Here is a 14,006-nt window from a genome sequence, read left to right as displayed (position 1 = left end):
TTGAATAATATTTATATGGTACGTAACAATACTATCAGTAGAGATAAACTTATCAAAAGCTTTTGATAGAGTCAACCACGGCACGTTACTGCAAGACTTGTAAGGGTCCCCTCTTGCTTCTAGTCTCAAAAGGTGGACCACAATTATCTGTCTGGTCGGCAGACATCGTACAGTGTTTCGTGTAGAACAAGCTAGCTGGACAAAAACAAAGTTCTTATCCCAAGAAAAGTGTAATGAGAAATGAAATAAAGCAAACAAAATAACGAGTTTTTTCCTTTTTTTTGATATTTTTGCTTATATAAATTGAGTAATTGAAGTAAGAATGCAGGAGTGGCCGTAAAATGCATTGATTAATTTGCAAAATTTTTGTTGAATATTAAGCTTCTTATTTCTTTTAAGTGAACACTTTTATATAATTTTTTTAATGGATTCTAAGCTCGAAGGTAAGCAAAATTTTTTAATAGTAATTCTTTCGCAATTAGTGTATTTTCAATATATTTAACATTCCGTTATTAAGAAGAAAAGGTATTTTTTATCTATATTTTTAATTTTAGGGACAATCGGCTAACATCCGGGCTAAATTTTACATATGTTATAGTCGCAAGTGTACTCTAATAGTCGAAAGAAAAAACACTTGCAAATTCTTTGCACATCTATTTTTAATTTTTTGTTTTTTGTAGATATAGTTATCTCTACATATAAAATATGATGTATGTACGTACCAGGTCCGACGAGATATTTGAACCTTTAAAGCTGATCTACAAACGGCAAAACCAATTCCCAGGTACAGGGAATAAACACGTAGCCATAAAACACAAAAATAAAAGCGCAAGGTCAACAAGAGCACACCAAAAGCAAAAAGGCGAAGATCACAGACTTCAACCTGCCACAACCTACCGCACCAGTCACCAAGGCATAAAAACAGGTATATACAAAGCAATCGTAATGCAGGTATAACTACACAGGAACGCTACACAAAACAATCCCATGTGGTAGCATCTACGCCAATACCTGAATGTTATATAAATACTGCACAACTGGTAACAAATCAGAACGATCAACGACACTTAAGATGGCAGCAAAACAATCATCAACTATTCACCCTGTCGGGAAATCAACAACACAAAGCAGTTTAGTTATAACCGTACCAAGAACGGAGTTTTTTGACATTTGGGTTCAGCATTCGAAGGAAACCAGATATAAAGAATTATTGAGTTTTGTTGTACTCAAGTACGATTTAAGCGAATCAGCCGAATATTCGATAAAAAGTTTAAGTTTACAAATATCGGCATATTCGTCGAAGCTGGATCAAAAGTGGAACACTTCTGGAAGACATAAGGAGCGATTTTTGAATAAAAACTCGGACTGGCTTTCGGGTCCAGACTTCACATTTACAATAACGGTGGATTCAAAGTTGCCATCAGACCAACCAACCACTTCTTCAGGTAAGGTTTATCCATCATTTTATAGTCTAAGAAAAGCTAAGGCAGAAAAGTGTTATATTTGTGGTGCCACTCCAAACGATATGAATAATGAGTTACGGGACTTTACGCCTAACCAAGATAATCTTGGTTTTGGGTTGTCTACTCTCCTTGCATGGATAAGATGTTTTGAATGCTTGCTTCACATAAGTTATCGCCTCGAAGTAAAAAAATGGCAGCTTAGGAATGAGGCAGATAAAGAGAGTGTAAAGCTACGTTCCAACGAAATCCATAATAAATTTAAAAGTGTACTTGGATTGATAGTAGATAAACCCAAAACCAGGTTTCGGCAATACCAATGACGGCAACACTGCTCGTAGGTTTTTCGAAAATTCTGAGGCTAGTGCTGAGATTACGGGATTGGATGCTCATCAAAAGATTCGACACTCTCCTTCGTGCATGAGCATCTGGGTACAATATAAATATCCAAAGATTTGAAAAATTTGCGGTTGAGACTAAAAAACTATACATAGATCTCTATACATAATTTAATATGCCTGTTACATGTGTTAATATGCCTGATACGACTCAGGGATGATAACATACAAAAGCAGCCGCTTGAAGCCACGAATAGAGATCTTATGAATATGCTGCTTATAACATCGGATCGTTTAGTTAACAGTTTTAGGCAGATACCTAAGAAAAAATTTAAAAGTCTGACTTCAGAAGTCTTAAATTTACTGTCCCCCGATAACGTTGAGTAGTTGTTTCAAGCTTTCACAGTAGTGTTGCTGATGCTCATGACTATTCCACAAGTAACTCATCGAATGAAAGTGATGATAGCGAATAATAACATAATTGTACAAGATAACCTACCCTATCACTTTTTGTTGTATCAGGTTTTATTTAATTTAAATCTATTGTCTTTTCTACCTTGTATGATACTTCACTTTTAAGTTTTTGTAATAAGTAATTATCACATAATTAATTTAGTTATTTACATTGTTATTATTATTATTGTAATTCAGTTTTACATTCCTGACTGGTACTATAAAATAATTTTGTAAGAATTGTAGTGCCAGGATAAATACTCAAACAAATACAAAATATGTATGTGCATATGTACAGTCACTCACATAAATAAATAGACATCCCTTTTTGGACAATTCTTACAATTTTCGCTTTCGAAAATTTATTTTAACTAATTTCCCATAAGAAAATTTTTCACGATCTATAACAAAAACTAAATTATATTTAAAAAATAATTGAAAAATTCGACGAATTTTCATAAAAAATTTAAATTTTTTTTTCGAAATTTTTTAGAATTTTTTAGAGTATTGAGATTTGTAGTCCATTCAGTTTAAGTACAATAAAGTAATATTCTTAAGTCCTGCATATGAACGGAAAATCTCATTAAATAATTTTGTCCAGCTAGCTTGTTCTACAGGAAACACTGTGCATCGGTGCAATTCAGGAAACTCCGTTCGACCCCAGAAGGAGTTACCATTGTTTCCTACGCCGCACGGTATCTCATCAATTTAGCTGGCCAAAAGTGGATTTTTCAAAATATTCCAATTATTTTTAAATACACTCCTTGGCATTCCTAAATGTCCACTGAATAGTATACATACCCCAAAAGCCATCTGCAACGTCAACGGAGCTCACCGCCCACATCTAAAGTTGTATAAAAACTCTGTGCAGTTCGATGTATTTTTGCATTAAAAAGCAATATACCCTTCTAACCTAAATACTTGTTCACTTGTTTAGCCTTAATCAAATCTAATTATATTTTATTTTAGGACAGGTAAATGTGTTTTTAATTCCTATGATAAATTTTTTATACCGCATATTTGAACTGAGTTATTCTACTTGTAATACTACTACTTTTCAATATTAAATTTTTTAAAAACCTTGCAAAAAAAGATATTTCTTTTTTTCATGGCATATCATGTCAGTAATTTTTTGGCAATACATAAGCTTGTGTTTGTTTGAAAGTTTAATAACAAAAACGGCTGCGCATATCCGCGATTTTTTGAGTGGTGATCAAGTTTGTAAGATACTGATACCCTTATTTGCAAAAGGTGACAACCGTGTGAACACATCCTCAGTGGCAACACCTAGGTGAAAGGTCTTAAAATGTAATACTATATCGATGTACCAAATTTGATTCAAATCGGTTTAGCCGTTTTCGAGATGGTAGTGGATATACAAAGAAATATAAAAAAGAAGGTGAAGTGGCAACCCTTCTTAAAAATGCCAATAGAAATGCGGAGTAAAATACTTTTCGTTTAATACCCATATTCACATATCTCATGTAATTCCAAAATATGACCCCGGGTCCATCCGAAACCGGGAGCCCGATCCATAGCAATTCTGCGCGGAACTCCGTGAATTTACTGTCAAATATTTCCTTTCATAACAATGAAGTGAAACAACCACTTTTTGAACAGAGATAACTGTAGTTTTAATTTTGGCTTGCTAGATTGATCAAATACCCCACCGTGCGCCGATGACTGCACGATAATGGCTAGAGGTCCCATCCCATCCATTGATGACCTATGTAATTAAATAAACAACTATCTGGTGGTTTTCTCCAGTTTTTCCCTCTCGCGAAAACTGACATTATCACCGACCTCAGTAATATCCACGAAAAGGTGTCGGACCTCTACCGCTATTCAAGGAATTGCCCGGTGAACACCTTTCTTAAAGTTAAATACCCTAAATTCGCAGGGGAGGTGAGCAATCTCTCTAGTTAGACGCGTGTCACTCTAGCTCAACTTCGACCTGGATAATGTAACAGGTTTAACTTTTACCTATCCAGAATCAACTGGATATTACTTAATGTATGTCCTGCTTGCCACGTGTGCCCACATGGAACCATCGCCTCTAACACCCCTTTCTCTGTGGTCTACCCCTCTTGAAACTGCAGGTTTCCTTGGACTCCCCTTAGACGATATTGATGACAATTTGTGAGTGGTCGCAACTATTGGATGGGGCGAAGCACTGCTACAACAACAACAACCACCAGAGATATGGCAGTGCAGAGTACATAAGTTCTTTTTAAAAGCCTATTTAGTTAACCTCTACACAAAACGTTTGATGCCATACAAAAAATACTTGACGCGATTTAGACCCATAGAAAAATTAAAAAGACAATAATTATCATTAAAAAAATTTTTGTTCTGGCCTTGAGTTCAATCGAACCTTGAGCCCTTTATCAATAGGCCGATAAAACAAAAACAATTGTTAATAAACCAAAAGCACTTGGGAATGTCAAACAAAGTAATTTACAATAAACAAATCCAGCATTATCAGTGATTTAGCACCCTTCGAAATGGATCTATCTGCGCAGCCATGGCAGGTTGTCTGAAAATTTTCAACTTTTTCAATTATAGAAAAATTAAAAAAAAAACAATAAAAATAGTTATTGTTCTGGCCTAGAGCTCGAATCGAACCTTGAATAAAATAAAATAAATGAAAGGCATGATAACTCCTGAAGAGATTTAAGGCCGAGAGAAGCCTTTTAATTTCTCCTACAAATTGGCGGGACGGAACCTACTTGTTTTATGCCGACTCCGAACGGCATCTGCAAGGCAGATGAGTTTTCACTGAGAGCTGTTCATGGCAGAATTACACTCGAAGTGCTTGCCAAACACTACCGAGGGGCGACCCCGCTTAAAAAAATTGTATTCTAATTGAAAAAACTTGTTTCTAAAATTTTGATGTTACTTTGCCCAGGGCGCGAACCCAGGATCTTCGGTGTGGTAGGCGGAGCACGCTTAGAAAAACTTTTTTCTTAGTGAAATTTTTTTAGGCACCATAAGTCGATCAAATATCTTTTAAATCATTTAATGGTCGCGATCTTTATCTTTAAATGTATCCTTAAAATATATGTAAGAGCACAAAAATTGGTATATAATGTTCGGTTTCGTCCAAATTTAAACTTCCTTACTTGTTTTCGATTAAATTCAAAACATACAATCTCATTTAAAAAAAGTATTCACTTGGATCGAGTATACTCGATACCTTTTACTGACTATGAGTACTAGCATCGACACTTTGATCCGATTATTTTATGTGAGTACCAGTATCGATACTTTTTCTAAAAGTTCTATCGCTAGACATGATCCTCTTGGACAACTTTCATGACACTATTTATTCAGGCAAATACTCCCAATAACTTGACCGACTCATATATTCTTACACTGGACAACGAAACGATTCGAAGCGCCGATAGAACCTACTGCAGTACAAGTAGCTCTGACATTCAGGAAAAGTAAAACTTCTTCGATACCTGAGGAAAAAAACTGGTTTATCACATCATGGGTTTGTCTATGTTGCCAACGGTTATTTGGCTAAAAAGGGGAAAAAGTTAACACACTCAGCTATTGCCCATTCATATCATTCCCACGGTCGATCAACACCCGCCACAACCTCAGCACATTCGTCCACCATCGACGGTTGTATCGGTTGCGTCACAGCAGTAGCTGCCGGGGAAAATTTGAAAACGATATATTAAACGAATTTTGATTTACGGGATGAAAAACTTTAAAATTTTCTTCCTCTCAAAATTTTTCAAATTTTCTATTTTTCGAAATAAAGTCAACAAACACATTAAATTTTATTACTTCGTATGTCTTTAGTATTTATATAGGTATAGTGATTTCACCCATTTTAATGCAAATCTATTCTCGGTCAAGTCAGTATACCAAATTTACCTCGATGTTTACTCAATTTATCGTGTTAAAGGACTGAGGGTCGAACACAGCTCAATCGAAATCCTTTTTCATGCTGAAAATTTTGATATAAGGAAATCTATATGTATATTGATTCCTCTATGACATTACGCACTACCGTTATGCAATCTTAGTTATAATAGCTTGAGTAAAAATACACGGTGGGTTAAAAAAAACTGTACAGAATTTTGCAACAAAATTCACGTGGTTTTCTAGACTACAAAACTCAGCGCTGACCAAATATCATCGAAAAATATTGACCTCAGTAAATCCGGAGCTCATTTGAGAAGGCTGTACGCATATATCACTTGTATATCCTTTTCCTTTAATTTTATTTTCCTTTATATTAAGTCGGTTGTATATTCATCCGCATATTGAATACAAATCTTGCAATCGACTTTTAAGTAACTTCTCATTCAGCTACAATCTCGAAACTACGCACACGGTTTAAGATACCGAGACAATGCAACAAAAAGGAAAAACGTTTCGGTAGGTGACGCCCGGATCGAAATAATTAGAAAAGAGTTTGAAAATTTTGAATTTTGAGATCGATTTTTAAGTAACTTTTCATTGAGCTACGAACGTGAAACTTCACCAATAAGTTAATACACCGTGGCAAAGGAACAAAAGAAAACAAGTAAGGAAGGCTAAGTTCGGGTGTAACCGAACATTACATACTCAGTTGAGAGCTATGGAGACAAAGTAAGGGAAAATCACCATGTAGGAAAATTAACCTAGGGTAAACCTGGAATGTGTTTGTATGACATGTGTATCAAATGGATGGTATTAAAGAGTATTTTAAGAGGGCCATGGTTCTATAGGTGGACGCCATTTAAGGATATCGCCATAAAGGTGGGCCAGGGCTGACTCTAGAATTTGTTTGTACGATATGGGTATCAAATGAAAGGTGTTAGTGAGTATTTTAAAAGGTAGTGGGCCTTAGTTCTATAGGTGGACGCTTTTCGAGATATCGCCCTAAAGGTGGACCAGGGGTGACTCTAGAATGCCTTTGTACAATATGTGTATCAAACGAAAGGTGTTAATGAGTATTTTAAAAGGGAGCGAGCCTTAGTTCTATGGGTGGACGCCTTTTCGAGATATCGCCATAAAGGTGGACCAGGGGTGACTCTAGAATGCGTTTGTACAATAAGGGCATCAAATGAAAGGTGTTAATGAGTATTTTAAAAGGGAGTTGGCCTTAGTTCTATAGGTGTTCGCCTTTTCGAGATATCGCCATAAAGGGGACCAGAGGTGACTCTAGAATTTGTTTGTACGATATGGGTATCAAATGAAAGGTGTTAATGAGTATTTTAAAAGGGCGTGGGCCTTAGTTCTATAGGTAGACGCCTTTTCGAGATATCGCCATAAAGGTGGATCAGGGGTGACTCTAGAATTTGTTTGTACGATATGGGTATCAAATGAAAGGTGTTAATGAGTATTTTAAAAGGGCGTGGGCCTTAGTTCTATAGGTGGATGCCTTTTTGGGATATCGTTATAAAGGTGGACCAGGGTTGACTCTAGAATGCGTTGGTACAATATGGGTATCAAACGAAAGGTTATAATGAGTATTTTAAAAGGGAGTTGGCCTTAGTTCTATAGGTGGACGCCTTTTCGAGATATCGCCATAAAGGTGGACCAGGGGTGACTCTATAATGTGTTTGTACGATATGGGTATCAAATTAATGACGGTTTTAAAAGGGAGTGGTGGTAGTTGTATATGTGAAGGCGTTTTCGAGATATCGACCAAAATGTGGACCAGGGTGACCCAGACCATCATCTGTCGGGTACCGCTAATTTATTTATATATGTAATATCACGAAGAGTATCCCTGCCAAGATTCCAAGGGCTTTTGATCTCGCCCTGCAGAACTTTTTCATTTTATTTTACTTAATATGGAAAGTGCCACATCCATTTTACAAAGTTTTTTTCTTAAGTTATATTTTGCGTCAATAAACCAACCCAATTACCATGTTTCATCCCTTTTTTCATATTTGGTATAGAATTATGGCATTTTTTTCATTTTTCGTAATTTTCGATATCGAAAAAGTGGGCGTGGTCATATTCGGATTTCGGCTATTTTTTATACCAATACATACCTGATTTTAGTAAACATATATTGATTTTTGCTCAAGTTATTGTGTTAGCGTCCGAGCTGAAGGACAGACGGTCGACTGTGTATAAAAACTGGGCGTGGCTTCAACCGATTTCGCCCTTTTTCACAGAAAACCCTTATCATCCTAGAATCTAAGCCCCTACCAAATTTCACAAGGATTGGTAAATTTTTGTTCGACTTATGGCATTAAAAGTATCCTAGACAAATTAAATGAAAAAGGGCGGAGCCACGCCCATTTTAAAAATTTCTTTTATTTTTGTATTTTTTTGCTCCATATCATTACTGGAGTTGAATGTTGACATAATTTACTTATATACTCTAAAGATATTAACTTTTTTTTTTAATTTGACTTAAAAAAAATTTTTTTAAGTGGGCGTGGTCGTTCTCCGATTTTGCTAATTTTTATAAAGCATATATATAGAAATAGCAGTAACGTTCCTGCCAAATTTCATCATGATATCTTCAACGACTGCCAAATTACAGCTTGCAAAACTTCTAAATTATATTCTTTTAAAAGTTGGCGGTCCACGCCCATTGTCCAAAGTTTTACAAATTTTCTATTCTGCGTCATACGTTCAACTCACCTACCAAGTTTCATCGCTTTATCCGTCTTTGGTAATGAATTTTTCTAAATTTTCGATATCGAAAAAGTGGGCGTGGTTATAGTCCGATGTCGTTCATTTTAAATAGTGTTCTGAGATGATTGCCCAGGAACCTACATACCAAATTTCATCAAGATACCTCGAAATTTACTCAAGTTATCGTGTTAACGGACGGACGGACGGACGGACATGGCTCAATCAAATTTTTTTTCGATACTGATGATTTTGATATATGGAAGTCTATATCTATGTCTATTCCTTTATATCTGTACAACCAAGCGTTATCCAATCAAAGTTAATATACTCTTTGAGCTCTGCTCAACTGAGTATAAAGACTCCGTTAGGTGGCGCACGGATCGAAATACCTAGATGAGAATTCGGAAATTTGAAACCGGCTTTTAAATAACTCCTCCATGAGCTTGGGAAATTTCAAACTGTATTCAGAGGCCGATGACAGTATAAAACATAATACAAAAAGTATTATGATATTATGATATTAGGATTGGGATATTAAGAAAAATCGTACGGAATGGGTGGAATCTTGTAGCAAAACAAGCTTGGCATATATGAACAATTTTTAAGTAGCTTAAAAATAATTGTAGCTTCACGTATTTATCTGATATATACTATATTGTATACATACAAATATTGTAGGCATTCTGAATTAATAAAAGTAAGTTTTTCACCTTGTAATAGATAAGGCACTACTCCTTTCCGCCTAGAACTAAAAAGTAGAAAATAAAAGAACTTGTAAAAAATTTGCGAAAAATGTGTCTTTATACAAGGACAGATTCTTGCTGAACTTTGATTTTAAACTTTTGACATAGACATTTCAAATATATTTATGAGTAATAAAAATATAAAGGTGGATCGCAATTAATTACTGTATACAGATAAGTTAACTCCCCTTCCTTTATTATTCATAAATATTTTTCAATTTCTGCAATACGGACATGTTTTTTGCTGATTTTTGTTCATTTATATAAAGGAAATGCTTAAAAGCTTTTGATTTTCTTTTTATTTGTTTCCTCTTTACTTTGTACTTTCAATGTAGTATTTATTTTTTAATGTTTTAACAATTCATTTTGATGATGCCATGTCAGTAAATAACTTTTATGCGAGAAAAGGGTGTTAGTTTAATTTTACTTTGTAAAAGTCGTTCTGCACTCAAAATTTAGGGCTTACGATTTCTCGAACTTGTTCGAGAAGAGATTTCTCGCGAGATTCTCGAATCTCGAATGATTCGTACGGCTCGCGAGCTTCTGGAGATTCAATTTAATCGATTCATCGGCTATTTTATATAGAGCTTATGATTTTTTCTGAAAATTTCCACAAAAAACAACTAAAAACACCGAAATGTATAGAATACTGCCAATGCAGCGACTGGATTGAAAGTCGAAAAGCTCGCGAGTATTACAAGTATGTCGAGATTCGAGAATCTCGCGAGAAACATTGTTCTCGATGTCTCGTTAAAAAATAAAATATATGTGTAATAAATAATATAATCAGCAAAAAATTCACAAGTAAAAAAAACGAAATGCATAAATACTGTCAAAACAGCAATTAAGTTTATGTCGAGAAGCTCGCTAGATTTACGAGTACTTCGAGACGCGAGAATCTCGCGAGAAGTCGAGTTCTCGATTTCTCGGGTCTCGAAAATCTCGCTTGTGTTCGAGAAGAAATCGTAAGCTCTATCAAAATTAAAAAAAAAAAAATGTGTTAAAACTTCCTTTTGCAAAATATTTTATTTATCAGAATGCAAGCAATGAATGGCGGACTTAGAATTTCACTATCAATTTGCATTAACTTTGAGGCGGTATTAAATACTCACTTTATATCTAGATGATTCCTTTACACAGCTGCTATTGTGGAACCAGCTTATACTTGGCAAAGGATCTGCATTGATCCGACATTCAAAGAGCAGGCGTTTTCCATCGTCCTCTTGTCGTATAGCAGGCTTTTTTGTAAAAGTCGGCGCGTAACCGTCGATTTGCCTGTTGATGCAAAAAAATTGTTACATATTTTGCTGGAGTTACATTCATACATAAAAAAGTATAAAGAAAGCCTATAGGGGATATTTTCTCAATATGCAATACAGGAATTATTTACAATCTGTACACTTTTCATGCAAAACGGTCCCTATCGTATATAAGCTTTTTTTGTGAAAGTCGGTGCAGAACCGTCGACATCTCTGCATACGCAAAAAAAATTAATTTCTCAATATTAAGTGGAAAATGGAAAAAAATTACGTTAAGTTTATTGAAAAACGAAATTATCAAAATAAATTTCGTTTTTTTAGATGTATATCAATAAAAAAATCAAAAGTCTTCCAAATATTTATATTAAGGCAGTTCAGAAATTGTTACTTGAAACGTTGAAATTGATATTTGAAACGTTGCAATAGCAAATATGAACAACTTTTTCATTTTAAAATTTTCTTTTCACATTTTTTTTTATATTGAAAGTGGTTGATTTGCGATTCAATGTTGAAAAATAATCTAGACCGATTGCACAAAATCCTGAACTCCCCCATTGTGTAAAATGGATAGAAGAAAAGGAAGTGCAATTGCAAATTTGCAAGTGTGCAAATTTTGTAATTTCAGCATTATCATGAATTCGCGCTTCACCGCCAAGACTTATTTGGGCGTTTCGTAACAAGTCACACTAGCTATATCCGTTTCGTAAAAACTGACGCGGGTTTGATGCTCAATTGGAGATCAAGGCTTTCTCCACATTCATCACCACACTCAGACAATTGATATACTTTCTCAGACGGAGTATCTTCGTGCATTCGTATAACATGGCCTAGCTAGCGAAGCCTTTAAGCTCTTTTTCGTTTGCAGATTTGCATAGAGCTCATACAGATCATCAGTATACCTCCTTCGTTACTCCCTGTCGGCATCACAAACATTACCATAAATCTTCCAGGAAACTTTTCCCTCGAATACTTCAAGGGTCATCTCATCTTCTCCTGACACCGTCCATGATTCAGAGCCATATATAATGAAAGGTATGAACGACTTATAGATCGTAATTCTTGTTTGTCAAGCGATCTTACTTTTCTATTGCGCACTCAGTCCATGGGAGCTCTTGTTGGCATGAGTACTTGCAGCTTAAGCAAAATTTAAAATATTTTTTGTTTTTGCGTTATAATAAAACGAAATAATTATTGATAATTTTTTTTATTATCAACATATGAAATATTTTTTTGGTAGCTTTTTTTTGATAATTAACGAAATATTTTGTTTGTCAATTCGAAAATAATTGTTTGTCAACATTTATTTTTTAAAAAACTTGGCGCGATTTAATTCCGAAGAGATTTTGGGCGCATTTCTTCCAATTTGGGTTTTATGCCGACTTCGAACGGCATCTGCAAGGCAGATGAACTTTCACTGAAAAGCTTTTTCATGGCAGAAATACACTCCGAGTGTAAGCCAATTCACTTCCGAGAGGCAACCCCAATTAGAAACACTTTTTTAACTAAAAAAAATTGTTTCTAAATTTGGTGTTACTTTGCCCTGGAGCTGAGATTAGAACCCTTGGCGCGGTAGGCGGTGCAAGTTGTACCATAAATAAGATTTTCCCAAATGGCCACTGGTTCACTTCGCTGTAAAAAAATTTTCTCAAATAATAAGCTGGTCATGAAAGCACTCTGGCACTCAGCAAACTGTTTAATTTAGAAAAGGTCGACCCCTGTTTTGAACAAAGTTCACATCAAGATACTTTATACGTGAAAATGCGAGAAAAAACAACAAGGGAAACTTATAGCAGACCGTTATTTTTTAGGGATAAATTTATTAGTATTTTTTTACATTGTTTAATAATTTCATAACCAGATTTGGTTTCATTTAGTTATTCAAATTAACAATAGTACATCCAATTTTTTTACATCATTATTATCTTCTGCATAGTTTAGATTCACATAGTAAATTTAATTCTAAGCTTCCCTTTTTTACATATCTTTCAATTATATGATCAATATCAATCTCAATATCGAAATGGGTATTTAAAAGTGCAAGACCAGTGAGTCTGTTCTGGGACATTGTGGACCGTGACCACGTTTTCAACCGGCGAAGTGTCGAAAAACTCCTTTCAGCACAACCATTACTATATGGAAGCGTGGTCAGAATTTTAATAAGAGCATTTATTGATGGAAACGTAATCATTTAAAACTTTTTCAGCTGATAGTGGAATTGATTTTTTGTGTTGCTTATCAGACCAGCGTTTTGACAGCACTTCGTACTCCCCATCTAGATTCTTTTATTTCCTACAATAAGAGATGCGTATCCTTTACCAAGATCTTGGACAAGCTCTTTAGACAAATTCTTTTTTTGCAGTGTATTATCTTTGATGATTCGCTATGGGAGTAGCAAATTAAAATTAAAAACTTGCAATGTATCTTCAGGTAATCTACCTTGTAAATCAAGAATGACATGATCTAGAAAAGGTATATAAATTGCTTTTCGATAATACTCTTCAGCGTCTGATGAAGTGTAATTCTCTCGATGTATTTGCTTTTTAGCAATTCGTGAGAGGACAATATCAAACTTCGACTCCTCTGCTAAAGCGACTATTTTTTTGTAAAGTCCTGAATACCGACTTCCTGCTTCAAGTCTATGGTTTTTTAATGTTCGCAAAGTGTCACTCAATGCTTCAGAAGCTTGATTCAAATCTATTGACGGTGTTTGCAAAAGTAAGCTTAGTGGTCATGTAACAGAAAGTGCATTGCTCAAACAATTCATTGAAGTCACGAACTCTATCTCGCAAATAGATTTCAACATAGAATGGGCATCAGAACTTGTTGTTGAATCTTGCCAAGTAGAAATTTCCTGAAACGAAGCAACAATTTTTGTGATGTTTTCTTCAAACTTCATTATACTGTAACGTAGCGTTACAATAGTATGACCCCCACTGTAACCCTTTTTCTCCTACGCCTGAGACTCCCACTCTAACCCTTTTTCACCTACGCCTGAGAGTATACATAATTTGCACACGGCACGACAACATCAGCAGTTACATACCAATGCATGCGAATAGCATTTGGCAATAACAAGAATTGCACACGGCACGCCAACTCAAAATAGTATAAAAGAGGACGAATTGGCTGTTGTCATTTCATTCCTCGCAGGTCCCT

At 35.1% G+C, this 14,006-nt stretch overlaps 1 protein-coding gene across 9 annotated transcripts in view; it reads right to left on the bottom strand.

Moving 5' to 3' along the window:
- Positions 1–14,006, bottom strand: part of bt (projectin protein bent) — a 3,328,983-nt gene that overhangs the window by 2,929,899 nt on the left and 385,078 nt on the right. For all 9 annotated transcript variants that reach the window (XM_067757812.1, XM_067757814.1, XM_067757820.1 and 6 more), the window contains exon 4: positions 10,704–10,866. In XM_067757812.1, coding sequence (XP_067613913.1) covers positions 10,704–10,866 — 163 coding nt within the window. The remainder of the gene's footprint in view (positions 1–10,703; positions 10,867–14,006) is intronic.

This window comes from Eurosta solidaginis, chromosome X, assembly GCF_040869045.1.
Source record: "Eurosta solidaginis isolate ZX-2024a chromosome X, ASM4086904v1, whole genome shotgun sequence".
Classification (NCBI taxonomy): Eukaryota; Metazoa; Arthropoda; class Insecta; order Diptera; family Tephritidae; genus Eurosta; species Eurosta solidaginis.
This window is presented reverse-complemented; position numbering and strand designations above follow the sequence as displayed.